Raw genomic sequence first — 27747 nt, 5'->3', positions numbered from 1 at the left:
CTTGTAGGGAGGTCATACAGCCGCCTCATCAGGAGCATGCCCGGGCCTTGTAGGGAGGTCATACACCTCATCAGGAGCATGCCCGGGCCTTGTAGGGAGGTCATACAGACACCTCATCAGGAGCATGCCCGGGCCTTGTAGGGAGGTCATACAGCCACCTCATCAGGAGCATGCCCGGGCCTTGTAGGGAGGTCATACAGCCACCTCATCAGGAGCATGCCCGGGCCTTGTAGGGAGGTCATACAGACACCTCATCAGGAGCATGCCCGGGCCTTGTAGGGAGGTCATACACCTCATCAGGAGCATGCCCGGGCCTTGTAGGGAGGTCATACACCTCATCAGGAGCATGCCCGGGCCTTGTAGGGAGGTCATACAGACACCTCATCAGGAGCATGCCCGGGCCTTGTAGGGAGGTCATACACCTCATCAGGAGCATGCCCGGGCCTTGTAGGGAGGTCATACACCTCATCAGGAGCATGCCCGGGCCTTGTAGGGAGGTCATACAGACACCTCATCAGGAGCATGCCTGGGCCTTGTAGGGAGGTCATACAGACACATCATAAGGAGCATGCCCGGGCCTTGTAGGGAGGTCATACACCTCATCAGGAGCATGCCCGGGCCTTGTAGGGAAGTCATACACCTCATCAGGAGCATGCCCGGGCCTTGTAGGGAGGTCATACAGACACCTCATCAGGAGCATGTCCGGGCCTTGTAGGGAGGTCATACAGACACCTCATCAGGAGCATGCCCGGGCCTTGTAGGGAGGTCATACAGACACCTCATCAGGAGCATGCCCGGGCCTTGTAGGGAGGTCATACACCTCATCAGGAGCATGCCCGGGCCTTGTAGGGAAGTCATACACCTCATCAGGAGCATGCCCGGGCCTTGTAGGGAGGTCATACAGACACCTCATCAGGAGCATGTCCGGGCCTTGTAGGGAGGTCATACAGACACCTCATCAGGAGCATGCCCGGGCCTTGTAGGGAGGTCATACAGACACCTCATCAGGAGCATGCCCGGGCCTTGTAGGGAGGTTATACAGACACCTCATCAGGAGCATGCCCAGGCCTTGTAGAGAGGTCATACAGCTACCTCATCAGGAGCATGCCCGGGCCTTGTAGGGAGGTCATACACCTCATCAGGGGCATGCCCAGGCCTTGTAGGGAGATCATACAGACACCTCATCAGGAGCATGCCCGAGCCTTGTAGGGAGGTCATATACCTCATCAGGAGCATGCCCGGGCCTTGTAGAGAGGTCATACAGACACCTCATCAGGAGCATGCCCGGGCCTTGTAGGGAGGTCATACAGACACCTCATCAGGAGCATGCCCGGGCCTTGTAGGGAGGTCATACACCTCATCAGGAGCATGCCCGGGCCTTGTAGGGAGGTCATATACCTCATCAGGAGCATGCCCGGGCCTTGTAGGGAGGTCATACAGACACCTCATCAGGAGCATGCCCGGGCCTTGTAGGGAGGTCATACACCTCATCAGGAGCATGCCCGGGCCTTGTAGGAAGGTCATACAGCCACCTCATCAGGAGCATGCCTGGGCCTTGTAGGGAGGTCATACACCTCATCAGGAGCATGCCCAGGCCTTGTAGGGAGGTCATACACCTCATCAGGAGCATGCCCAGGCCTTGTAGGGAGGTCATACACCTCATCAGGAGCCTGCCCGGGCCTTGTAGGGAGGTCATATACCTCATCAGGAGCATGCCCGGGCCTTGTAGGGAGGTCATATACCTCATCAGGAGCATGCCCAGGCCTTGTAGGGAGGTCATACACCTCATCAGGAGCATGCCCAGGCCTTGTAGGGAGGTCATACACCTCATCAGGAGCCTGCCCGGGCCTTGTAGGGAGGTCATATACCTCATCAGGAGCATGCCCGGGCCTTGTAGGGAGGTCATACAGCCACCTCATCAGGAGCATGCCTGGGCCTTGTAGGGAGGTCATACAGACACCTCATCAGGAGCATGCCCGGGCCTTGTAGGAAGGTCATACAGACACCTCATCAGGAGCATGCCCGGGCCTTGTAGGGAGGTCATACAGCCACCTCATCAGGAGCATGCCCGGGCCTTGTAGGGAGGTCATACAGACACCTCATCAGGAGCATGCCCAGGCCTTGTAGGGAGGTCATACAGACACCTCATCAGGAGCATGCCCGGGCCTTGTAGGGAGGTCATACATATCATCAGGAGCATGCCCGGGCCTTGTACGGAGGTCATACACCTCATCAAGAGCATACCTGGGCCTTGTAGGGAGGTCATACAGACACCTCATCAGGAGCATGCCCGGGCCTTGTAGGGAGGTCATACATATCATCAGGAGCATGCCCGGGCCTTGTAGGAAGGTCATACAGACACCTCATCAGGAGCATGCCCGGGCCTTGTAGGGAGGTCATACACCTCATCAGGAGCATGCCCGAGCCTTGTAGGGAGGTCATACAGGCACCTCATCAGGAGCATGCCCGGGCCTTGTAGGAAGGTCATACACCTCATCAGGAGCATGCCCGGGCCTTGTAGGGAGGTCATATACCTCATCAGGAGCATGCCCAGGCCTTGTAGGGAGGTCATATACCTCATCAGGAGCATGCCCGGGCCTTGTAGGGAGGTCATACAGACACCTCACCAGGAGCATGCCCGGGCCTTGTAGGGAGGTCATACAGACACCTCATCAGGAGCATTCCCGGGCCTTGTAGGGAGGTCATACACCTCATCAGGAGCATGCCCGGGCCTTGTAGGGAGGTCATACACCTCATCAGGAGCCTGCCCGGGCCTTGTAGGGAGGTCATACAGCCACCTCATCAGGAGCATGCCCGGGCCTTGTAGGGAGGTCATACAGCCACCTCATCAGGAGAATGCCCGGGCCTTGTAGGGGTCATGTAGCCCCCATCACTCTGCTTCTTGGTCATGTAGCCCCCCATCACTCTGCTTCTTGGTCATGTAGCCCCCCCATCACTCTGCTTCTTGGTCATGTAGCCCCCCCATCACTCTGCTTCTTGGTCATGTAGCCCCCCATCACTCTGCTTCCTGGTCATGTAGCCCCCCCATCACTCTCCTTGGTCACATGGCCCTTACACAGCCTGGAGGTGAGTTTGGGGCCATTGTCCTGTTGAAAAATAATCGTCTAACTAAACGCAAACCGCATGGAATAGCGGCCGCTGCAAGATGCTGTGGTAGCCATGCTGTGTCAGTATGCCTCTAATTTTGAATAAATCCCCAACAGTGTCACCAGCAAAGCCCCCCCCCCACACACACACACACACACCCCATCACACACACCTCCCCCTCCATGCTTCACAGTGGGCACCAGCCATGTAGACTCCATCCAGTCACCTTTTCTGCGTCGCACAAAGACCCGGTGATTGGAACCAAAGATCTCAGATTCTGACTCCTCAGACCAAAGTGCAGATTTCCACTGGTCTCATGTCCATTCCTGGTGTTCTCTACCCAAACAAGTCTCTTCTGCTTGGTGCCCGTCCTCAGCAGCGGCTTCCTAGCAGCTATTACACCATGAAGGCTGCTGCACAGTCTCCTCTTACCAGTTGTTGTAGAGATGTCTCTGCTGCTGCTGCACAGTCTCCTCTTACCAGTTGTTGTAGAGATGTCTCTGCTGCTGCACAGTCTCCTCTTACCAGTTGTTGTAGAGATGTCTCTGCTGCTGCACAGTCTCCTCTTACCAGTTGTTGTAGAGATGTCTCTGCTGCACAGTCTCCTCTTACCAGTTGTTGTAGAGATGTCTCTGCTGCACAGTCTCCTCTTACCAGTTGTTGTAGAGATGTCTCTGCTGCTGCTGCACAGTCTCCTCTTACCAGTTGTTGTAGAGATGTCTCTGCTGCTGCACAGTCTCCTCTTACCAGTTGTTGTAGAGATGTCTCTGCTGCTGCACAGTCTCCTCTTACCAGTTGTTGTAGAGATGTCTCTGCTGCTGCACAGTCTCCTCTTACCAGTTGTTGTAGAGATGTCTCTGCTGCTGCACAGTCTCCTCTTACCAGTTGTTGTAGAGATGTCTCTGCTGCTGCTGCACAGTCTCCTCTTACCAGTTGTTGTAGAGATGTCTCTGCTGCTGCACAGTCTCCTCTTACCAGTTGTTGTAGAGATGTCTCTGCTGCTGCACAGTCTCCTCTTACCAGTTGTTGTAGAGATGTCTCTGCTGCACAGTCTCCTCTTACCAGTTGTTGTAGAGATGTCTCTGCTGCACAGTCTCCTCTTACCAGTTGTTGTAGAGATGTCTCTGCTGCTGCTGCACAGTCTCCTCTTACCAGTTGTTGTAGAGATGTCTCTGCTGCTGCACAGTCTCCTCTTACCAGTTGTTGTAGAGATGTCTCTGCTGCTGCACAGTCTCCTCTTACCAGTTGTTGTAGAGATGTCTCTGCTGCTGCACAGTCTCCTCTTACCAGTTGTTGTAGAGATGTCTCTGCTGCTGCACAGTCTCCTCTTACCAGTTGTTGTAGAGATGTCTCTGCTGCTGCACAGTCTCCTCTTACCAGTTGTTGTAGAGATGTCTCTGCTGCTGCTGCACAGTCTCCTCTTACCAGTTGTTGTAGAGATGTCTCTGCTGCTGCTGCACAGTCTCCTCTTACCAGTTGTTGTAGAGATGTCTCTGCTGCTGCGCAGTCTCCTCTTACCAGTTGTTGTAGAGATGTCTCTGCTGCTGCACAGTCTCCTCTTACCAGTTGTTGTAGAGATGTCTCTGCTGCTGCTGCACAGTCTCCTCTTACCAGTTGTTGTAGAGATGTCTCTGCTGCTGCACAGTCTCCTCTTACCAGTTGTTGTAGAGATGTCTCTGCTGCTGCGCAGTCTCCTCTTACCAGTTGCTGTAGAGATGTCTCTGCTGCTGCACAGTCTCCTCTTACCAGTTGTTGTAGAGATGTCTCTGCTGCACAGTCTCCTCTTACCAGTTGTTGTAGAGATGTCTCTGCTGCTGCTGCACAGTCTCCTCTTACCAGTTGTAGAGATGTCTCTGCTGCACAGTCTCCTCTTACCAGTTGTTGTAGAGATGTCTCTGCTGCACAGTCTCCTCTTACCAGTTGTTGTAGAGATGTCTCTGCTGCACAGTCTCCTCTTACCAGTTGTTGTAGAGATGTCTCTGCTGCTGCTGCACAGTCTCCTCTTACCAGTTGTTGTAGAGATGTCTCTGCTGCTGCACAGTCTCCTCTTACCAGTTGTTGTAGAGATGTCTCTGCTGCTGCACAGTCTCCTCTTACCAGTTGTTGTAGAGATGTCTCTGCTGCTGCACAGTCTCCTCTTACCAGTTGTTGTAGAGATGTCTCTGCTGCTGCACAGTCTCCTCTTACCAGTTGTTGTAGAGATGTCTCTGCTGCTGCTGCACAGTCTCCTCTTACCAGTTGTTGTAGAGATGTCTCTGCTGCTGCACAGTCTCCTCTTACCAGTTGTTGTAGAGATGTCTCTGCTGCTGCTGCACAGTCTCCTCTTACCAGTTGTTGTAGAGATGTCTCTGCTGCTGCTGCACAGTCTCCTCTTACCAGTTGTTGTAGAGATGTCTCTGCTGCTGCACAGTCTCCTCTTACCAGTTGTTGTAGAGATGTCTCTGCTGCTGCTGCACAGTCTCCTCTTACCAGTTGTTGTAGAGATGTCTCTGCTGCTGCTGCACAGTCTCCTCTTACCAGTTGTTGTAGAGATGTCTCTGCTGCTGCTGCACAGTCTCCTCTTACCAGTTGTTGTAGAGATGTCTCTGCTGCTGCACAGTCTCCTCTTACCAGTTGTTGTAGAGATGTCTCTGCTGCTGCACAGTCTCCTCTTACCAGTTGTTGTAGAGATGTCTCTGCTGCTGCACAGTCTCCTCTTACCAGTTGTTGTAGAGATGTCTCTGCTGCTGCACAGTCTCCTCTTACCAGTTGTTGTAGAGATGTCTCTGCTGCACAGTCTCCTCTTACCAGTTGTTGTAGAGATGTCTCTGCTGCTGCTGCACAGTCTCCTCTCACCAGTTGTTGTAGAGATGTCTCTGCTGCTGCACAGTCTCTTCTTACCAGTTGTTGTAGAGATGTCTCTGCTGCTGCACAGTCTCCTCTTACCAGTTGTTGTAGAGATGTCTCTGCTGCTGCTGCACAGTCTCCTCTTACCAGTTGTTGTAGAGATGTCTCTGCTGCACAGTCTCCTCTTACCAGTTGTTGTAGAGATGTCTCTGCTGCTGCTGCACAGTCTCCTCTTACCAGTTGTTGTAGAGATGTCTCTGCTGCTGCTGCACAGTCTCCTCTTACCAGTTGTTGTAGAGATGTCTCTGCTGCTGCTGCACAGTCTCCTCTTACCAGTTGTTGTAGAGATGTCTCTGTTGCACAGTCTCCTCTTACCAGATGTTGTAGAGATGTCTCTGCTGCTGCACAGTCTCCTCTTACCAGTTGTTGTAGAGATGTCTCTGCTGCTGCGCAGTCTCCTCTTACCAGTTGTTGTAGAGATGTCTCTGCTGCTGCACAGTCTCCTCTTACCAGTTGTTGTAGAGATGTCTCTGCTGCTGCACAGTCTCCTCTTACCAGTTGTTGTAGAGATGTCTCTGCTGCTGCTGCACAGTCTCCTCTTACCAGTTGTTGTAGAGATGTCTCTGCTGCTGCACAGTCTCCTCTTACCAGTTGTTGTAGAGATGTCTCTGCTGCTGCACAGTCTCCTCTTACCAGTTGTTGTAGAGATGTCTCTGCTGCTATATCTCTGTGTGCCGGCACTGACCTGGTCTCTGAGCTGCTGTTACCTGTGATCTCTGAGGTCGGTGACTGTGATGATCTTCTCCCCCGCAGTAGAGGTGACCCTTGCTCTTCCTCTCCTGGGCTCCTCATGTCAGTCAGTCTCTTTGTAGCACTTGATGGTTTTTGCACTTGGAGACTTTCCCAGTTTTCCCAGTTTCTCGGACTGACTTGTATTTCTTACAGTAATAACGGCCGCTCGTTTTTCTTACTCGGCTGCTTATTTCTTGCCATAATACAAATTCTAACAGTCTCTTCAGTCGGACTATCGGCCGTGTATCCACCGGACTGCTGCACAACACAACGGAGGGTCCCGACCCCATAAGGCAAGAAATCCATGTATTATACCTGACGGGGGGCCCCCCGTCGTGGAGGGACAGGGCCGCCCGCCCGGGGAGCGACAACCATTTCCAGTGACTACCGCTTGTAGATTATCATGAGAATGCTAAGAGTGCAAAGCAGGAATCACAGCAATAGGCGGCTACTGTGAAGAACCTAGAATATAAGACTACCCATCTAGGAGGGATATATATATCAGTCACATCTAGGAGGGGTATATATATATATCAGTCACATCTAGGAGGGGTATATATATATATCAGTCACATCTAGGAGGGGTATATATATATATCAGTCACATCTAGGAGGGGTATATATATATATCAGTCACATCTAGGAGGGGTGTGTATATATCAGTCACATCTAGGAGGGGTGTATATATATATATATCAGTCACATCTAGGAGGGGTGTATATATATATATATATATATGTCACATCTAGGAGGGGTGTATATATATATATGTCACATCTAGGAGGGGTATATATATATATATCAGTCACATCTAGGAGGGGTATATATATATATATATATATGTCACATCTAGCAGGGGTGATCTGAGGGCTCTGTTCATGTCTTTTGAGGAGTGGATATATGTATATCTGGGTGGGTATATGTGTACAGACACATATTGACAAAGATCTCATTGAGTAGATTGAAACGTTGCATGTTGGGTGAATAAACCAAACCACTTTTTCTTCACTTATATCTGGAGTGCCGCCTCATCTCTACATTTTTTGTATCGCCGGGACCTGGGTCCGGGACCATGAGACTGAGCACCCGAACTTGAGCCATTGGGCCACACTGCCGTTCAGCAAACCTTTTCTTTTGGTGTGTGTATCTGGGTGGATATATGTATGTGTGGAAGGATCTATGTATACAGGTCATCTGCTGGCTGGCAGGTCATGGGCTCTGTTTCCTTCCAGGTATCGTAACTTCAGGACGTTCACGTCTCCGCGGCCGACCCAGTTCTCATGCCTGACTGTAGACGGGAGTGGTGACCTTGTGTGCGCCGGGGCACAAGACTCGTATGAGGTCTATGTGTGGAGTATGCAGACCGGGAGACTCCTGGATGTGAGTACCACCCAACCCCCCTCCCCCTTCCTCCTGGCTGGATGGGAGTACAGCCCAACCCCGCTCCCCCTTCCTCCTGGCTGGATGGGAGTACAGCCCAACCCCCCTCCCCCTTCCTCCTGGCTGGATGGGAGTACAGCCCAACCCCCCTCCCCCTTCCTCCTGGCTGGATGGGAGTACAGCCCAACCCCCCTCCCCCTTCCTCCTGGCTGGATGGGAGTACAGCCCAACCCCCCTCCCCCTTCCTCCTGGCTGGATGGGAGTACAGCCCAACCCCCCTCCCCCTTCCTCCTGGCTGGATGGGAGTACAGCCCAACCCCGCTCCCCCTTCCTCCTGGCTGGATGGGAGTACAGCCCAACCCCGCTCCCCCTTCCTCCTGGCTGGATGGGAGTACAGCCCAACCCCCCTCCCCCTTCCTCCTGGCTGGATGGGAGTACAGCCCAACCCCGCTCCCCCTTCCTCCTGGCTGGATGGGAGTACAGCCCAACCCCCCCTCCCCCTTCCTCCTGGCTGGATGGGAGTACAGCCCAACCCCGCTCCCCCCTCCTCCTGGCTGGATGGGAGTACAGCCCAACCCCCCTCCCCCTTCCTCCTGGCTGGATGTGAGTACAGCCCAACCCCCCCTCCCCCTTCCTCCTGGCTGGATGTGAGTACAGCCCAACCCCCCCTCCCCCTTCCTCCTGGCTGGATGGGAGTACAGCCCAACCCCCCTCCCCCTTCCTCCTGGCTGGATGTGAGTGCAGTACAGCCCCCCCCCCCCCCCCCCCCCTGGCTGGATGGGAGTACAGCCCAACCCCCCTCTCCCTGGCTGGATGGGAGTACAGCCCAACCCCCCTCTCCCTGGCTGGATGGGAGTACAGCCCAACCCCCCTCCCCCTTCCTCCTGGCTGGATGTGAGTGCAGTACAGCCCAACCCCCCCCTGGCTGGATGGGAGTACAGCCCAACCCCCCTCTCCCTTCCTCCTGGCTGGATGTGAGTGCAGTACAGCCCAACCCCCCCCCCCCCCCCCCCCCTGGCTGGATGGGAGTACAGCCCAACCCCCCTCTCCCTGGCTGGATGGGAGTACAGCCCAACCCAACCCCCCCCCCCCCCCCCCCCCCCCCCCCCCCCGGGCTGGATGGGAGTACAGTTTACATTCGCCCCCCCAGATACCGCTATACCGCTATACCGATCTGGCTGCAGCAGGATCCTTTCCCCACCGCTCTACACTAGGAGCACTTAACCACACCCCCTAATGAGACCACACCCCTTCACTGTCCTTTGGCATCATGTGACCTCAGAGGATTGTTATGTTACCCTGTTAGGTGTTAGCTGGACATGAGGGGCCGGTCAGCTGTGTGGCCTTTAACCCCTGGAAGTCTGTCCTGGCCACCGCCTCCTGGGACCGGACTGTGAGACTCTGGCACATGACCGACAGCTGGAGGACCACCGAGACCCTGAGCCTGACTGCCGATGGTAAGGAGGTGATTGGCTGAGGCTGCTGGGATTGTGTGTGTGGGGGGGGGAAGGAGGCTGGGATTGTGTGTGTGTGTGTGCGGGGGAAGGAGGCTGGGATTGTGTGTGTGTGCGGGGGAAGGAGGCTGGGATTGTGTGTGTGTGTGTGTGTGTGTGTGTGTGTGTGTGTGTGCGGGGGAAGGAGGCTGGGATTGTGTGTGTGTGTGTGTGCGGGGGAAGGAGGCTGGGATTGTGTGTGTGTTTGTGCGGGGGAAGGAGGCTGGGATTGTGTGCGTGCGTGCGGGGGAAGGAGGCTGGGATTGTGTGTGTGTGTGTGTGTGCGGGGGAAGGAGGCTGGGATTGTGTGTGTGTGCGGGGGAAGGAGGCTGGGATTGTGTGTGTGTGCGGGGGAAGGAGGCTGGGATTGTATGTGTGTGTGTGTGTGTGCGCGGGAAGGAGGCTGGGATTGTGTGTGTGTGTGCGGGGGAAGGAGGCTGGGATTGTGTGTGTGTGTGCGGGGGAAGGAGGCTGGGATTGTGTGTGTGTGTGTGCGGGGGAGGGAGGCTGGGATTGTGTGTGTGTGTGTGTGTGTGTGCGCGGGAAGGAGGCTGGGATTGTATGTGTGTGTGTGTGCGTGGGAAGGAGGCTGGGATTGTGTGTGTGTGTGCGGGGGAAGGAGGCTGGGATTGTGTGTGTGTGCGGGGGAAGGAGGCTGGGATTGTGTGTGTGTGTGCGGGGGAAGGAGGCTGGGATTGTGTGTGTGTGTGTGCGGGGGAGGGAGGCTGGGATTGTGTGTGTGTGTGTGCGCGGGGGAAGGAGGCTGGGATTGTGTGTGTGTGTGCGGGGGAAGGAGGCTGGGATTGTGTGTGTGTGCGGGGGAAGGAGGCTGGGATTGTGTGTGTGTGTGCGGGGGAAGGAGGCTGGGATTGTGTGTGTGTGTGTGCGGGGGAGGGAGGCTGGGATTGTGTGTGTGTGTGTGCGCGGGGGAAGGAGGCTGGGATTGTGTGTGTGTGTGCGGGGGAAGGAGGCTGGGATTGTGTGTGCGTGCGGGGGAAGGAGGCTGGGATTGTGTGTTTGTGTGTGCGTGCGTGCGTGGGGGAAGGAGGCTGGGATTGTGTGTTTGTGTGTGCGTGCGTGCGTGGGGGAAGGAGGCTGGGATTGTGTGTGTGTGTGCGGGGGAGGGAGGCTGGGATTGTGTGTGTGCGCGCGGGGGAAGGAGGCTGGGATTGTGTGTCTGTGGGGGGGGCTGGGATTGTGTATTGGGGGGGAGGCTGGGATTGTGTATTGGGGGGGAGGCTGGGATTGTGTATTGGGGGGAGGCTGGGATTGTGTATTGGGGGGGAGGCTGGGATTGTGTATTGGGGGGGAGGCTGGGATTGTGTATTGGGGGGAGGCTGGGATTGTGTGTTGGGGGGGAGGCTGGGATTGTGTATTGGGGGGGAGACTGGGATTGTGTATTGGGGGGAGACTGGGATTGTGTATTGGGGGGGAGGCTGGGATTGTGTATTGGGGGGGAGGCTGGGATTGTGTATTGGGGGGGAGGCTGGGATTGTGTATTGGGGGGGAGGCTGGGATTGTGTATTGGGGGGGAGGCTGGGATTGTGTATTGGGGGGGAGGCTGGGATTGTGTATTGGGGGGAGGCTGGGATTGTGTATTTGGGGTGGGGGGGAGGCTGGGATTGTGTATTGGGGGGGGAGGCTGGGATTGTGTATTGGGGGGGGGAGGCTGGGATTGTGTATTGGGGGGGGGGGAGGCTGGGATTGTGTATTGGGGGGGGAGGCTGGGATTGTGTATTGGGGGGGGAGGCTGGGATTGTGTATTGGGGGGGGGAGGCTGGGATTGTGTATTGGGGGGGGGGAGGCTGGGATTGTGTATTGGGGGGGGGGGGAGGCTGGGATTGTGTATTGGGGGGGGGGGAGGCTGGGATTGTGTATTGGGGGGGGAGGCTGGGATTGTGTATTGGGGGGGAGGCTGGGATTTGTGTGTGTGTGATGGTGGTCAGTGTTAGTTGTGAGCAGGAGGCCACACATATTTGCCGGAGTCTGAATAGTCGTGTGTGGGTGATGGGTGACCACACGTTCCATCTCTTCCTTAGCGCTGGTTGTCACGTTCCGGCCTGATGGCGGGGAGCTGGCGGTGGCTTCTCTGGATGGTCAGATCACCCTGTGGGACCCAGAGAAGGGGACTCAGACGGGATCCATCGAGGGGAGACACGACCTGCAGCTGGGACGGAAAGAGACCGATAAGATTACTGCCAAACACTCCGCCAAGGGGAAGTGAGTAACCGCACGGCCTTTACTGCCATCCCCCACACACCTTCCGACAGCTGCCCCCCCACACACACACCCGCCGACAGCCGCCCCTCCCCTTCCCCACACACACACCTGCCGACAGCCCATCCACTCACACCTGCCGACAGCCGCCCCCCCTCCCACACCTGCCGACAGCCGCCCCCCCTCCCACACCTGCCGACAGCCGCCCTCCCCTCCCACACCTGCCGACAGCCGCCCTCCCCTCCCACACCTGCCGACAGCCGCCCCCCCTCTCACCTGCCGACAGCCGCCCTCCCCTCCCACACCTGCCGACAGCCGCCCCCCCTCCCACACCTGCCGACAGCCGCCCCCCCTCTCACCTGCCGACAGCGCCCCCCCTGCCGACAGCGCCCCCCGCCCCCACCTTCTGACAGAAGACCCCCCCCCCCCACACACACCTGCTGACCGCACGGCCTTTACTTCCAGCCCCCACACACCTGCCGACAGCTGCCCCCCCCCCCCACACACACACCTGCCAACAGCCAACACTTGCCGCCCCCCTCCCACACCTGCTGACCGCACAGCCTTTACTGCCAGCCCCCACACACCTGCCGACAGCTGCCCCCCACACACACACACACCTGCCGACAGCCGCCCCCCCCCCCACACCTACCGACAGCCCATCCACCCACACCTGCCGACAGCTGCCTCCCCCCCCCCCCCCCCCCCCACACCTGCTGTTAGTTCCCCCCCCCCCCCCCACACACACACACACACACACACACCTGCTGACAGCCCCCCCCCTCCCGCTGACCGCTGTCTATTCCTCAGGGCCTTCTCTACTCTGTGTTACTCGGCGGACGGGCATGCTCTCCTCGCCGGCGGCGCCTCTCGCTTTGTGTGTATTTACCACACCAAGGAGCAGCTGCTCGCCAAGAAGTTTGAGATCTCCTGTAATTATTCTCTGGACGCCATGGAGGTGAGGGCGGGGGGCTGTCTCCTGTCTGTCCTCCCTGTCTGTCTTGTATCTCTTACTGTCTTTTACGCTCTTTTTTAGCCTTGCGCTCTTTCTCTCTACCCTCACCCCTCTCATCTTGCGCTCGCGCCCTCCCCACCCCTCTCATCTTGCGCTCGCGCCCTCCCCGCCCCTCTCGTCTTGCGCTCGCGCCCTCCCCGCCCCCCTCGTCTTGCGCTCGCGCCCTCCCCGCCCCCCTCGTCTTGCGCTCGCGCCCCCCCCGCCCCCCTCGTCTTGCGCTCGCGCCCCCCCCGCCCCCCTCGTCTTGCGCTCGCGCCCTCCCCGCCCCCCTCGTCTTGCGCTCGCGCCCTCCCCGCCCCCCTCGTCTTGCGCTCGCGCCCTCCCCGCCCCCCTCGTCTTGCGCTCGCGCCCTCCCCGCCCCCCTCGTCTTGCGCTCGCGCCCTCCCCGCCCCCCTCGTCTTGCGCTCGCGCCCTCCCCGCCCCCCTCGTCTTGCGCTCGCGCCCTCCCCGCCCCCCTCGTCTTGCGCTCGCGCCCTCCCCGCCCCCCTCGTCTTGCGCTCGCGCCCTCCCCGCGCCCCTCGTCTTGCGCTCGCGCCCTCCCCGCCCCCCTCGTTTTGCGCGTGGGCCCCCCCCCGCCCCCCTCGTCTTGCGCTCGCGCCCTCCCCGCCCCCCTCGTCTTGCGCTCGCGCCCTCCCCGCCCCCCTCGTCTTGCGCTCGCGCCCTCCCCGCCCCCCTCGTCTTGCGCTCGCGCCCTCCCCGCCCCCCTCGTCTTGCGCCCGCCCCTCTCGTCTTGCGCCCGCCCCCCTCGTCTTGCGCCCGCCCCCCTCGTCTTGCGCCCGCCCCCTCTCGTCTTGCGCCCGCCCCCCCTCGTCTTGCGCCCGCCCCCCTCGTCTTGCGCCCGCCCCTCTCGTCTTGCGCCCGCCCCTCTCGTCTTGCGCCCGCCCCTCTCGTCTTGCGCCCGCCCCTCTCGTCTTGCGCCCGCCCCTCTCGTCTTGCGCCCGCCCCTCTCGTCTTGCGCCCGCCCCTCTCGTCTTGCGCCCGCCCCTCTCGTCTTGCGCCCGCCCCTCTCGTCTTGCGCCCGCCCCTCTCGTCTTGCGCCCGCCCCTCTCGTCTTGCGCCCGCCCCTCTCGTCTTGCGCCCGCCCCTCTCGTCTTGCGCCCGCCCCTCTCGTCTTGCGCCCGCCCCTCTCGTCTTGCGCCCGCCCCTCTCGTCTTGCGCCCGCCCCTCTCGTCTTGCGCCCGCCCCTCTCGTCTTGCGCCCGCCCCTCTCGTCTTGCGCCCGCCCCTCTCGTCTTGCGCCCGCCCCTCTCGTCTTGCGCCCGCCCCTCTCGTCTTGCGCCCGCCCCTCTCGTCTTGCGCCCGCCCCTCTCGTCTTGCGCCCGCCCCTCTCGTCTTGCGCCCGCCCCTCTCGTCTTGCGCCCGCCCCTCTCGTCTTGCGCCCGCCCCTCTCGTCTTGCGCCCGCCCCTCTCGTCTTGCGCCCGCCCCTCTCGTCTTGCGCCCGCCCCTCTCGTCTTGCGCCCGCCCCTCTCGTCTTGCGCCCGCCCCTCTCGTCTTGCGCCCCGCCCCTCTCGTCTTGCGCCCGCCCCTCTCGTCTTGCGCCCGCCCCTCTCGTCTTGCGCCCGCCCCTCTCGTCTTGCGCCCGCCCCTCTCGTCTTGCGCCCGCCCCTCTCGTCTTGCGCCCGCCCCTCTCGTCTTGCGCCCGCCCCTCTCGTCTTGCGCCCGCCCCTCTCGTCTTGCGCCCGCCCCTCTCGTCTTGCGCCCGCCCCTCTCGTCTTGCGCCCGCCCCTCTCGTCTTGCGCCCGCCCCTCTCGTCTTGCGCCCGCCCCTCTCGTCTTGCGCCCGCCCCTCTCGTCTTGCGCCCGCCCCTCTCGTCTTGCGCCCGCCCCTCTCGTCTTGCGCCCGCCCCTCTCGTCTTGCGCCCGCCCCTCTCGTCTTGCGCCCGCCCCTCTCGTCTTGCGCCCGCCCCTCTCGTCTTGCGCCCGCCCCTCTCGCCTTGCGCCCGCCCCTCTCGCCTTGCGCCCGCCCCTCTCGCCTTGCGCCCGCCCCTCTCGCCTTGCGCCCGCCCCTCTCGCCTTGCGCCCGCCCCTCTCGCCTTGCGCCCGCCCCTCTCGCCTTGCGCCCGCCCCCTCTCGCCTTGCGCCCGCCCCTCTCGCCTTGCGCCCGCCCCTCTCGCCTTGCGCCCCGCCCCTCTCGCCTTGCGCCCGCCCCTCTCGCCTTGCGCCCGCCCCTCTCGCCTTGCGCCCGCCCCTCTCGCCTTGCGCCCGCCCCTCTCGCCTTGCGCCCGCCCCTCTCGCCTTGCGCCCGCCCCTCTCGCCTTGCGCCCGCCCCTCTCGCCTTGCGCCCGCCCCTCTCGCCTTGCGCCCGCCCCTCTCGCCTTGCGCCCGCCCCTCTCGCCTTGCGCCCGCCCCTCTCGCCTTGCGCCCGCCCCCTCTCGCCTTGCGCCCGCCCCTCTCGCCTTGCGCCCGCCCCTCTCGCCTTGCGCCCGCCCCTCTCGCCTTGCGCCCGCCCCTCTCGCCTTGCGCCCGCCCCTCTCGCCTTGCGCCCGCCCCTCTCGCCTTGCGCCCGCCCCTCTCGCCTTGCGCCCGCCCCTCTCGCCTTGCGCCCGCCCCTCTCGCCTTGCGCCCGCCCCTCTCGCCTTGCGCCCGCCCCTCTCGCCTTGCGCCCGCCCCTCTCGCCTTGCGCCCGCCCCTCTCGCCTTGCGCCCGCCCCTCTCGCCTTGCGCCCGCCCCTCCAGTCTTGCGCCCGCCCCTCGCGCCCGCCCCTCCAGTCTTGCGCCCGCCCCTCTCGCCCGCCCCTCCAGTCCTTTGACACTTCTCTGCCTCCCCCTCCCATTAGGAGTTCCTGGACCGCCGTAAGATGACAGAGTTTGGGAGTCTTGCTCTGGTGGATGAGGGAGCGGGGGACGAGAATGGCGTCACATTGAGTCTTCCAGGTGTCCGTAAAGGTAGCGCACTGTCTCGTGCCGGTCTCGCAGTCAGTGCTGCAGTCTCCTTATAGTCACATTAATTCATTGATGTTTTTCAGGTGACATGAGCTCCCGACACTTCAAGCCTGAAATCCGTGTGACATCACTGCGATTCTGTCCAACCGGTAAATGATTATGTGGATGGGACACCGAAAAAGGGCTGGAGTACAGACTGTGCAGTCACTTTCTCTACCCCCCCCCCCCCATACTATGTGCAGTCACTTAGTATGGGGGGTAGAGAAAGTGACTGCACATAGTATGGGGGGTAGAGAAAGTGACTGCACATAGTATGGGGGGTAGAGAAAGTGACTGCACATAGTATGGGGGGGGGTACAGACAGTGACTGCACATAGTATGGGGGGGTACAGACAGTGACTGCACATAGTATGGGGGGGGGTACAGACAGTGACTGCACATAGTATGGGGGGGGGGTACAGACAGTGACTGCACATAGTATGGGGGGGGTGTACAGAAAGTGACTGCACAGTCACTTTCTGTACCCCCCCCCCCCCCCATACTATGTGCAGTCACAGTCTGTACCCCCCCCCCCCCCCCCCCCCCATACTATGTACCCATCATACTGACAGTGACTGCAGATAGTATGGGGGGAGGTGCAGAAAGTGACTGCACATTGACTGCACATAGTATGGGAGGGGGGGGGGTACAATGTGCAGTCACTTTCTGCACCTCCCCCCATACTATGTGCAGTCACTGTCAGTATGGTGGGTACAGAAAGTGACTGCACATTGTCTGTATCCCCCCCATACTATGTACCCCCCATACTGACAGTGACTGCACATTCTGTATCCCCCCCCATACTATGTGCAGTCACTTTCTGTACCCTCCCATACTGTCACTTTCTGTACCCCCACCATACTATGTGCAGTTGCATTCTATACTCCTCACCCCATACTATGTGCAGTCACTTTACCACCCCCCCCCCCCCCCCCCCCCACACCCATACTATGTGCAGTCACATTCTATACTCCTCCCCCTATACTATGTGCAGTCACCTTCTATACAATGTGACTGCATACAGTTTAGGGAGTAGTATACAGTAATGCATTTGGGATAACTGTGGGAATCTCATTTTTCTTTTTCAGGGCGCAGTTGGGCCGCCACCTCCACTGAGGGCCTCCTCATCTACTCCCTTGACTCCAGTTCGGTGTTTGACCCCTTCCAGCTGGATGAAGAGGTAACAGCCGGGAGTGTACACCGGACGCTACGTAAAGGCGAGTGGACTCGAGCCATTGTGATGGCCATGAGGCTTAACGAAGAGCGCCTCCTACAGGAGGTGCTGGAGAGCGTGCCACACATGGACAGTAAGTACCAGCCACGTCTGCAACAGTATATTACGTTTGTCACTGGTGGTGATGTCACCCTCCTGTGTCTGATACATTATATTATGTGTATGTCACTGGTGGTGATGTCCCCCTCCTGTGTCTGATACATTATATTATGTGTATGTCACTGGTGGTGATGTCACCCTCCTGTGTCTGATACATTATATTATGTGTATGTCACTGGTGGTGATGTCACCCTCCTGTGTCTGATACATTATATTATGTGTATGTCACTGGTGGTGATGTCACCCTCCTGTGTCTGATACATTATATTATGTGTATGTCACTGGTGGTGATGTCACCCTCCTGTGTCTGATACATTATATTATGTGTATGTCACTGGTGGTGATGTCACCCTCCTGTGTCTGATACATTATATTATGTGTATGTCACTGGTGGTGATGTCACCCTCCTGTGTCTGATACATTATATTATGTGTATGTCACTGGTGGGGATATCACCACAAACGTAATGTACCAGACACAGGAGGGTGACGTCACCCTCCTGTGTCTAGTACATTATATCGGTGGTGGTGATGTCACTTTCTCGTGTCAGTTCAGGTCCTGTGCTCCTCCCTCCCGGAGCTCTATGTGGAGCGCCTGCTGGCCTTCCTGGCAGGTCAGATTGACAGCTCCCGCCACCTGCAGTTTTACCTCATCTGGGCTCATGAATTACTGATGCAGCACGGCCAGAAGCTGAAGACACGGTAAGTGCCCGAGGAATCTCTGTATGTAACTCGGGAACCACTGTGTGTATCTTCCCAGATAATAGTGTCTTAGGACAGTCAACTCAATATTAAGCCTCTTCTTTCCATCTTCAGATCAGTTTCCCTAATGCCGACCATTCACTCCCTGCAGAAGAGTATTCAGGGGCACTTCACCGACATCGCAAAGCTGTAAGTGCAATAAGATCCCTAATCCATCTTGGTTATCCGAGTCCTCTGTCCCCGTCTTCTCGGCTGTAGCCCGTCACGTCTCCCTCTTCTCGGCTGTAGGCATTCCTCTGTCCCGTCTCCCGTATTCTCTGCTGTAGCCTGTCCCCTGTCCCCGTCTTCTCGGCTGTAGCCCCTCCCCTGTCCCCATCACGTCTCCCTCTTCTCCCCTGTAGGCGTTCCTCTGTCCCGTCTCCCGTATTCTCTGCTGTAGCCTGTCCCCTGTCCCCATCACGTCTCCCTCTTCTCGGCTGTAGGCGTTCCTCTGTCCCCTGTCTCCCATATTCTCGGCTGTAGCTCCTCCCCTGTCCCCGTCTTTTCGGCTGTAGCTCCTCCCCTGTCTCCGTCTTTAGTTTATTCTGATGTCTCTGTCTTTTAGCTGCGATTGGAATCGATACAACATGAGGTTTGCCGTCTGCCTGTCTAAGCAACGAGGTGTAAAGCGTGAGGCGTCAGACCGGGACAGTGACCTGGACTCTGAGCTGGAATCTATGGATGATGGTGTTGGAGAAGCAGAGACTGATGATTGATGGGGATGAGATGTTGGATTGTTGGTACCTCTTTACTTTGTACACCTGATCAGAGTAAGGACTTGTGGTCTGGTCTCCATTACTCCTTGGGAGGGGATTGTGGATGTTACACGGCATGAAGACTCTGGTGAAGATCTACAGGATTCTCAGTGCTTTATAGGAACATATGTATATAGATATACAGCGCGGTGACCTGCGCCATTGGTGTAATATTAAAGCTGGGTTTGTTTTCCTTGGGTCCTTTTGTAGTTTTACTCAGGAGAGACTACAGCTGACTCCCTATGTGGGGGTTGTTGGTCTAGAGCGGCCGCCATGAGCTCCTGGGAAGCTGCAGGTTGCTTCTTTTTTTTTACCTGACGTTCTTTTCACAGCAGTTTATGAGGCAAAATTAAAAGTGGATTTAAAAAGAAAAGGGAAATATAATGTGGGGACTTGTGTGTGTGATGGCTGCCTGGCAGCGATCTTGTGGTGCCTGCCGCTGTCATGTACAGTGACAGGTTCCCTTTAGACGCCACTGTAAGGGCCCTATTCCACAGTAACGATAATTGGCCCGATTCGGCCGATTATCGTTCGGTGAAATAGAGAGAACGATCAGCCGATCGTGTCATCGGCTGATCGTTCATTTAGGGCCAGACCTAAAATCCTTGTTCTCCCACCGCGCATCGCTACGGTTGAATAGCGTTGCACGGCGGGCGACCGACGATTTGACAAGCAGCAGCATCATACATTACCTGTCCAGGTTTCTTCTCCACGCTGTCTTCATCCCCGGGTCCTGCGCGCTCTATCTTCAGAATGGCCGGTCAGCTGACAGAGCGCTCAGCCAAACACAGGCTCGGGACCCGGGGATGAAGACAGCGCGGAGAAGAAACCTGGACAGGTAATGTATGATGCGGCAAGGACATCGTTGAGCGAGGGCTGCAGGGACATTGTTACCGATCATTGGGCTGTGGAATAGGCCCAGTAAACGAGCGGCGATGTAGCAGATCGCCCCTTGTTTACATCGTTGATCGGGCCCTCCTCGGCCCGTGGAATAGGACCCTAAGAGCTGACAGATACTATAGCAGTTCTTGTGCGATTGCCGGTTCAGGGGATTGGATTACTTCTCTGTGGTGACATTGTGGAAGCTCACCTGATGTAATGGCAGCCTGAGGTTCTTACTAGGCGTCTGTGCCAGCAGATTCCCCATCATAATAAATACCAAGTGCAGGATTATCGGCCTCGTTAGAAAGGATCGCGCCATACTGTGCATGGGTGACCATCTTAAAGTGTCACTGTCGTGAATTTTTTTTTGCAGAAATCAATAGTCCAGGCGATTTTAAGAAACTTTGTAATTGGGTTTATTATCCGAAAAATGCATTTTTATCATGAAAAAGCAGTTTGAAGCTCTCCCCCCTGTTTTCATTGTTCTCCTATGGAGAGAGCTAAAGAAAAGACCAAAACAGGACAACAAAGAGTTAATCTACAAATCCCTCACGGGATATCTCCTGTGACAGTCACCAGTGACCTGTCTGAGCTCGGATTACAGCTGTCATCCAGCTCCGTGCCTGTAATCCTGTTATCTGCTTTCTGCTGCCGGCTAACTCCCTCCTCCCTCCTCCCCCCTCCCCTCTCCATAGAACAGACAGGGGACGTCTCCTGCAACAAGTCACAATTTTCAGATTTTTCAGAGTGGATGAAAAAGAGGAAGGAGGGGGGGACCTGGGAAAAGGCTTTTTACATGCAGATAATGGCAGATTTGGCTAATAAACCCAATTACAAAGTTTCTTAAAATCGCCTGGACTATTGATTTCTGCAAAAAAAAAAATACGACAGTGACTCTTTAAGGTTTTCTACAACCTCTTCTTATAGACATCTTTAAAGGAGGTAGATTTATATTCCGGGTTGTAAAGGTCGGGGGATCACTGTAATGATCTGAGCTCTGGCAGTCTTCCGGCTGCATCCACAGGGGTAATAACTTGGTTGTCACTAGAGATGAGCGAACCTCGAGCATGCTCGAGTTCATCCGAACCGGAGCATTCGGGATTTGATTAGTGGTGGCTGCTGAGGTTGGATAAAGCTGGAAAACATGGATATAGTCATTGGCTGTATTTATGTCTTAGGACTTTATCCGACTTCAGCAGCCACCCCTAATCAAATGCTGAACGCTCGGGTTCGGATGAATTTGAGCATGCTCGAGGTTTGCTCATCTATAGTTGTTACAGCTCAGTCATCCTGTTCAAATATCCATCTACAGGTATCAAAGGAATTAGGGTGCACCAAGAAAACCTTCCCCCACAAATAATCCTCCTCCGCCAGCTAGAATGCTTATCACTGGACAGGAAAGGCCCGATTCCCATCAGCATGGTACCATAGCGATCTGGATCCATCTGAGCGGCCATTTTTCCCCGCATACATCCGAATCCACCTGAGCGGCTGTGTTTTACCGCAGAGATCTGGATCCACCTGAGCGGCTGTGTTTCACCGCAGAAATCTGGATCCCTCTGCCTGGGCCATGTTGCTTCTTTGCTCCATGATACCGTTCTTGCTGTGTTGTCCCTTGGTCAGCTCCATTGTGTCTGGGGAACAGAAAGGAGCGGCCTATCTGCTGTTGGCCTCTACCGCTATGACCATCAGAGTATTTCTCCAAGCCTCCATGGCTTTGTACCAGTTGTCCTAATAGTGATTAGTGATGTCCATGATCTGATATTGTGGAGAACTGTAGAAGACATTAACCCCTTCAAGACTAAGCCTATTTGGGCCTTAATGACCAGGCTCATTTTTCAAAATCTGACCTGTCTCACTTTATGCTCTCATAGCTCAGTGATGCTTTAACGTATGTTAGCGATTCTGAGATTGTTTTTTCGTCAGATATGGCACTTTATATTAGTGGCACAATTTGGTCACTACTTTGTGTGTTTTTGTGAAAAACATGAAAATATCATGAAAAATTTAAAAAATTTGCATTTTATGAACTTTGAAATTCTCTGCTTCTAAAAAAAGAAAGTCGTAGCACATAAATTGGTTACTAAGTCACATTACCAATATGTCCTCTTTATTCTGGCCTCATTTCATAAACATATTTTACTTTTTTAGGGTGTTACGGGGCTTAGAAATTTATCAGCAAATTACCACATTTTCATGAAAGTTTCCAAAACTGATTTTTTTAGGGACCAGTTCTTTTTTTAAGTTGATTTAGGAGGCTTGTATACTGGAAACCCCCATAAGTGACCCCATTTTGGAAACTACACACCTTAAAGAATTAATCTAGGGGTATAATGAGCATTTTAACCCTACAGGGGCTGGAGGAAAGTATTCACCATTAGGCCGTAAAAAAATGGAAAATTAAAATTTTCCAATAATATATACATTTAGATTAAAGTTTCTCATTTTAAAAAGGAACATGATAGAAAAAGCACCCCAAAATTTGTAACGCAGGTTCTCATGAGTACAACGGTACCCCATATGTGGGCATAAACCACTGTATGGGCACACAGCGGGGCTCAGAAGGGAGGGAGCGCCAATTAGCTTTTTCAATGCAGATTTTGCTGTAGAAGTTTCTGAGCGCCAGGTGCGTTTGCAGAGCCCCTGTAGTGTCAGCGGAGTAAAATCTCTCCATAAGTCACCCCATTTTGGAAAGTACACCCCTCAGAGAATTCATCTTGGGGTAAGATGAGCATTTTAACCCCACAGGTATTAGAGGAAAGTATTCAAAATTAGACAGTAAAAATGAAAAACTCGAATTTTTCCAATATGTTCGTTTACTTTGAAATTTCTCAATTTCACAAGGAACAAGAAAAAAAGTACCCCAAAATCTGTAACGCAGGTTCTCCTGAGTAGATCGGTACCCCATATGTGGGCATAAACCACTGTATGGGCACACAGCGAGGCTCAGAAGGGAAGGAGCGCCAATTAGCCTTTTCAATGCAGATTTTGCTAAAGAAGTTTCTGAGCGCCAGGTGCATTTGCAGAGCCCCTGTAGTGCCAGCGGAGTAAAATCTCCCCATAAGTCACCCCATTTTGGAAAGTGCACCCCTCAGAGAATTTATCTTGGGGTGTAATGACCATTTTGACCCCATAGGTATTAGAGGAAAGTATTCAAAAGTAGACAGTAAAAATGAAAAACTCGAATTTTTCCAATAATATGTTCGTTTAGTTTGAAATTTCTCAATTTCACGAGAAACAAGAGAAAAAAATTACCCCAAAATTTATTACGCAGGTTCTCCTGAGTAGAACGTTACATCATATGTGGGTATAAACTACTGTATGGGCACACAGCGGGGCTCAGAAGGGAAGGAGCGCCAATTAGCTTTTTCAATGCAGATTTTGCTGTAGAAGTTTCTGAGCGCCAGGTGCGTTTGCAGAGCCCCTGTAGTGTCCGCAGAGTAAAATCTCCCCATAAGTCACCCCATTTTGGAAAGTGCACCCCTCAGAGAATTTATCTTGGGGTGTAATGACCATTTTGACCCCACAGGTATTAGAGGAAAGTATTCAAAAGTAAACAGTAAAAATAAAAAACACGAATTTTTCCAATAATATATTCCTTTAGTTTGAAATTTCTCCCCAAAGTTCACCCCAAAATCTGTAACGCAGGTTCTCCTGAGTACAACGGTACCCCATATGTGGGCATAAACCCACAGAGCCCCTGTAGTGCCAGCGGAGTGACCCCCCCCCCCCAATAAGACACCCCATTTTGGAAAGTGCACCCCTCAAAGAATTCATCTTGGGGTAGGATGAGCATTTTGACCACACAGGTATTGGAGGAAAGTATTCAAAATTGGCCAGTAAAAATGAAAAACTCGAATTTTTCCAATAATATGTTCATTTAGTTTGAAATTTCAAAATTTCACAAGGAACAGGAGAAAAAATGTACCCCGAAATCTGTAAAGCAGGTTCTCCTGAGTAGAACAGTACCCCATATGTGGGCATAAACCACTGTATGGGCAGACAGCGGGGATCGGAAGGGAAGGAGCGCCAATTTGCTGGAGCAAAACCGCAGCTAGTAATAGTTATTAGAATAGCGCAGCGCAGTTACTAAAATACAATAAAGAAAATGAGATTACAGGTAACGTGGGGTGGTTACGGACAGTCTGGGGTGGTTCCGGGTAATCTGGAGGTGGTTACGGGTAATCTGGGGTGGATACGGACAACCTGGGGTGGTTACGGTGAACATGGGGTGGTTACAGTGAATATGGGGTGGTCACAGGCAACCTGGGGTGGTTACAGGCAACGTGGCGTGCATACAGACAACCTGCTGTGGTTACAGACAATCTGGGGTGGATATGGTCAACATGGGGTGGATATGGTCAACATGGGGTGGTCACAGGCAACCTGGGGTGGTTACGGTGAACATGGGGTGGTCACAGGCAACCTGGGGTGGTTACGGGCAACGTGGCGTGCACACAGACAACCTGCTGTGGTTACAGACAATATGGGGTGGATATGGTCAACATGGGGTGGTCACGGGCAACGTGGGGTGGATACGGACAACCTGGGGTGGTTACGGGCAACGTGGGGTGGATACGGACAACCTGGGGTGGTCACGGGCAACGTGGGGTGGATACGGACAACCTGGGGTGGTTACGGGCAACGTGGGGTGGATACGGACAACCTGGGGTGGTTACGAGCAACGTGGGGTGGATACGGACAACCTGCTGTGGTTACGGACAACCTGGGGTGGTTACAGGCAACCTGGGGTGGATACGGACAACCTGCTGTGGTTACAGGCAACCTGGGGTGGTTACAGGCAATCTGACAAGGATACGGACAACCGGCTGTGGTTGCAGACAACCTGGGGTGGTCACAGGCAACCTGACGTGGATACGGACAACCTTGGGTGGTTACAGGCAACCTGGGGTAGTTACAGGCAACCTGACGTGGATACGGACAACCTTGGGTGGTTACAGGCAACCTGGGGTAGTTACAGGCAACCTGACGTGGATACGGACAACCTGGGGTGGTTACAGACAACCTGGGGTGGTTACAGGCAATGTGGTGTGGATACGGACAACCTGCTGTGGTTACAGGCAACCTGGGGTGGTTACAGGCAATGTGGTGTGGATACGGACAACCTGCTGTGGTTACAGGCAACCTGGGGTGGTTACAGGCAACCTGACGTGGATACGGAAAACCTGGGGTGGTTACAGGCAACCTGACAAGGATACGGACAACCGGCTGTGGTTACAGGCAATCTAGGGTGGTTACAGGCAACCTGCTGTGGTTACAGGCAATCTAGGGTGGTTACAGGCAACCTGCTGTGGTTACGGGCAATCTGGGGTGGTTACGGATAAACTGAAATGCTCATAGGTAATCTGAGGTGGGTACCTGTAATCTGGCATGGTTACGAGCAATCTGGAGGGGGTCACTGGCAATTTGGGGTGGTCAGTGGCAAGGTGCGGTGGTCAGAGGCGACCTGCGGTGGTTGCGTGCAATCTGGGGGGGTTACATGTAATCTGGCATGATTACGGCAACCTGCGGTGGTTAGGGCAACCTGGGGGGGGGGGGGGGGGTTACAGACAATCTAGATTTGTTACGGATAAACTGAAGTGCTTATAGGTAATCTGGGGTGGGTACATGTAATTTGGGGTGATTACGGACAATCTGGAGGGGGTCACGGGCAACGTGCGGTGGTTACGAGCAATGTGCGGTGGTTACGTGTAATCTGGGGGGTTACGTGCAATCTGACGTGATTAAGAACAACCTGGGGGGGTTACGGGTAATCTGGGGGGGTTAGGGGTAATTTAGGAGTAAACTGCAATTATTACTATAATAAAAAGTGTGTGTTTTATTTTTTTGTATGTTTGTCTCTTTTTGTACTTTACACATTCTTGTACTTTACACATTCATTTTCACTATATTACTATGATTACTGTGATATTTTCTATCACAGTAATCATAGTTCAGTGACAGAGACCAAATTGGCCTCTGTCACTTTAAATTTTCAGAGTTGGCTGGTTATGTAGCGCATGCGCACTTCATAACCAGCCAGGACGTCGAGGAGGAAGGAGCTCCAGGCTCAGGTGAGTATATGGGGACGGGGGGGGGGTGACTAGGGGATGGGGGGTGACTGGGGGAGGTGGGGGGCGGGGGGCGACTTGGGGGATGGACCCTGACACTTTTTATCCCCTGTCACCAATCATTGATGGTGACAGGGGATAAAAAGTGCATCCCTGCACTGTGAACAGGCGATCGGCGGTATATAGTATATACCGCCGATCGCCTGTTCCGGGACCCCACAGGGGAGTCCCCGATCACTGCCCCATGCTCTCCGATACCTCCAGTGGCGGAGAGCATGGGGTTTTAATTCATTTTTACATTTCCATCGCTCTGAACAGATATACTCATGTTCACAGCGATGGCGGTGGCCATCTTGGATCCGATGGTCTCCGGGGGAGGGGGGTTAGTGACTGGCTACTAGGAGGGGGGGGTGCTGATCTGGGGTCTGATTCACTTATTTCATCTCCCCCCACCGTGGATTCACGGTTGGGGGAGATGAAAAGCACTGCAGCGCCGGCCCATTAGTGACCGCCGTATCGGCGGTCACTAAGGGGTTAACTGCCGGGATCCGGGCTCGGCGCGGATCTCGGCAGTTGCGGCGGGTGCCCGGCTATCACTGACAGCCGGGCCCCGCCGGGGATGATAGGATTGCAGCTCCTGCGCCCCTGTCATCCCGTGGACGTACCGTCACGTCCATCTGCAGGAACTGTATGCAGATTTGGACGTGCCGGTACGTCCATATGCGGCAAGGGGTTAAATAATATATAATCCAAATCATAAGTAGTGATGAGTGAACATGCTGGTCTGAGCTTGGTACTCGATCGAGTATTAGGGTACTCCATGGTACTTGTTACTCGAGATTTTCTCAAGTAACGCGAGATACTCATCCATCATCCGTTTCCTGTAAGTTTGGGCGCTATTTCTCAGCCAATAAACATGCAGGAGACTCTTTGGTACATCCTGCACTCACGTGGGGCCCATACATGTCCATAGCAGTGATTGGTTGGCCAGATCAGATGACTCTGCCATATAAAACTGGGCGCTGGAAGTGCTGGCTTCAGACGCATGCTGTGAGAGATCAGGGACAGAACTGCTGCTGTGCAGGGAGAGTGTTAGGAAGGGAATTAGCGTTCCAGTAGGCAGGGTACAGTATATACCAGCAATACAAACACACAGACCTTTTCAGGGCTTCAAATCATTTTAAATAGTATTACTATAGACTGCTGGCTGGGACTTGCAGTGCTGCTACCACGATTTCGGCAGCACACTATGGTGACCGGCTGCTGGCAGAAAGGGGACATTAGGTGTTGCATACACACCCCAAGACGTCCTCAGTACTATTTTCTTGGGCCCTCTACTATATTTTCTGATTTCTCTTTTTCTTACACAAGGCCTATCTAAGTTCACTACTGCTTGGCTTGCACAGTGTAAAGGGGGTGTCACAGAGTGTATAGGTGCAGCCACCACCAGATTGAATCTCACAGCCTCCCCAAAACTAGTGGGACTACTAGTATATTTTTTTATTTCTGTATTCCTTACTCAAGGCCTATCTAAGTTCCATACTGTGCAGTGTCTGTAAAATGGTGAACCCCAGGGGTAAGGGTCAAGGGTGAGGGGTTCCAAGTGATGCAGTTGGCAGAGGCTGTAGTTCAGGGCAGGGTGACACAGCAGCCGTTGATGAGGGAGCAGTGGCACACAGCAGATGTTCACTCCCTAGCTTCTTCGTGCAACTTACGGGGTCTTATGGTAGACTGATAATGAAACCACAGCAGTGTGAACAGGTGATCACGTGGATAGTGGATAATGTGTCCAGTAACTTATCCACCACCCAGTCTTCCACGCAGTCCACCCACGCTACCGAAGGGAGTGGAACCCTTGCTCCAGCAGCTCAGCCTCCTTCCCCACAGCCTGGCCCCTTCAGGGAAAGAAGGGATTCAGATTCACCACCACCACCAGGCTCCCAGGAACTGTTTTCTGGGCCCTTCCCTGAGTCAGAGCCACCGGAGCAGTTGATCTGTCCTGATGCCCAAACTATGGAGCTCACGCAGTCAGTGGGTGATGAGAGTGGGGACTTGCACGCGGGGTTGGAAGAGGCGTCTGATGACGATGAGACCCGGTTGTCAGACACTGAGGCTGTTGTCATGGATGTAACTCAGAGTGGGCAGCCGAGTGAGGAATTTAAGGAAGAGCTGGTGGATGAGGACAAGGTGACTGACCCGAGCTGGGTGGATAAGG

The 27747-nt window shown here is 55.2% G+C and overlaps 1 protein-coding gene across 1 annotated transcript in view; it reads left to right on the top strand.

Annotated features, from left to right (window-relative positions):
* The window catches only part of PWP2 (PWP2 small subunit processome component), a 63524-nt gene extending 44752 nt beyond the window's left edge, over positions 1-18772 (top strand). Inside the window, exons 12-21 of the mRNA XM_069946039.1 lie at positions 7959-8106; positions 9413-9563; positions 11639-11819; positions 12627-12774; positions 15607-15715; positions 15796-15861; positions 16840-17058; positions 17635-17785; positions 17900-17974; positions 18390-18772. Of these exons, the coding sequence (XP_069802140.1) occupies positions 7959-8106; positions 9413-9563; positions 11639-11819; positions 12627-12774; positions 15607-15715; positions 15796-15861; positions 16840-17058; positions 17635-17785; positions 17900-17974; positions 18390-18540 (1399 nt within the window). The 3' untranslated portion in view covers positions 18541-18772. The remainder of the gene's footprint in view (positions 1-7958; positions 8107-9412; positions 9564-11638; positions 11820-12626; positions 12775-15606; positions 15716-15795; positions 15862-16839; positions 17059-17634; positions 17786-17899; positions 17975-18389) is intronic.
* The last annotated feature ends 8975 nt before the right edge of the window (positions 18773-27747 follow it).

This window comes from Dendropsophus ebraccatus, chromosome 11 (assembly GCF_027789765.1).
Source record: "Dendropsophus ebraccatus isolate aDenEbr1 chromosome 11, aDenEbr1.pat, whole genome shotgun sequence".
Taxonomy (NCBI): domain Eukaryota; kingdom Metazoa; phylum Chordata; class Amphibia; order Anura; family Hylidae; genus Dendropsophus; species Dendropsophus ebraccatus.
The sequence above is the reverse complement of the archived record's forward strand: the minus strand, read 5'-3'. Positions and strand labels throughout refer to the sequence as shown.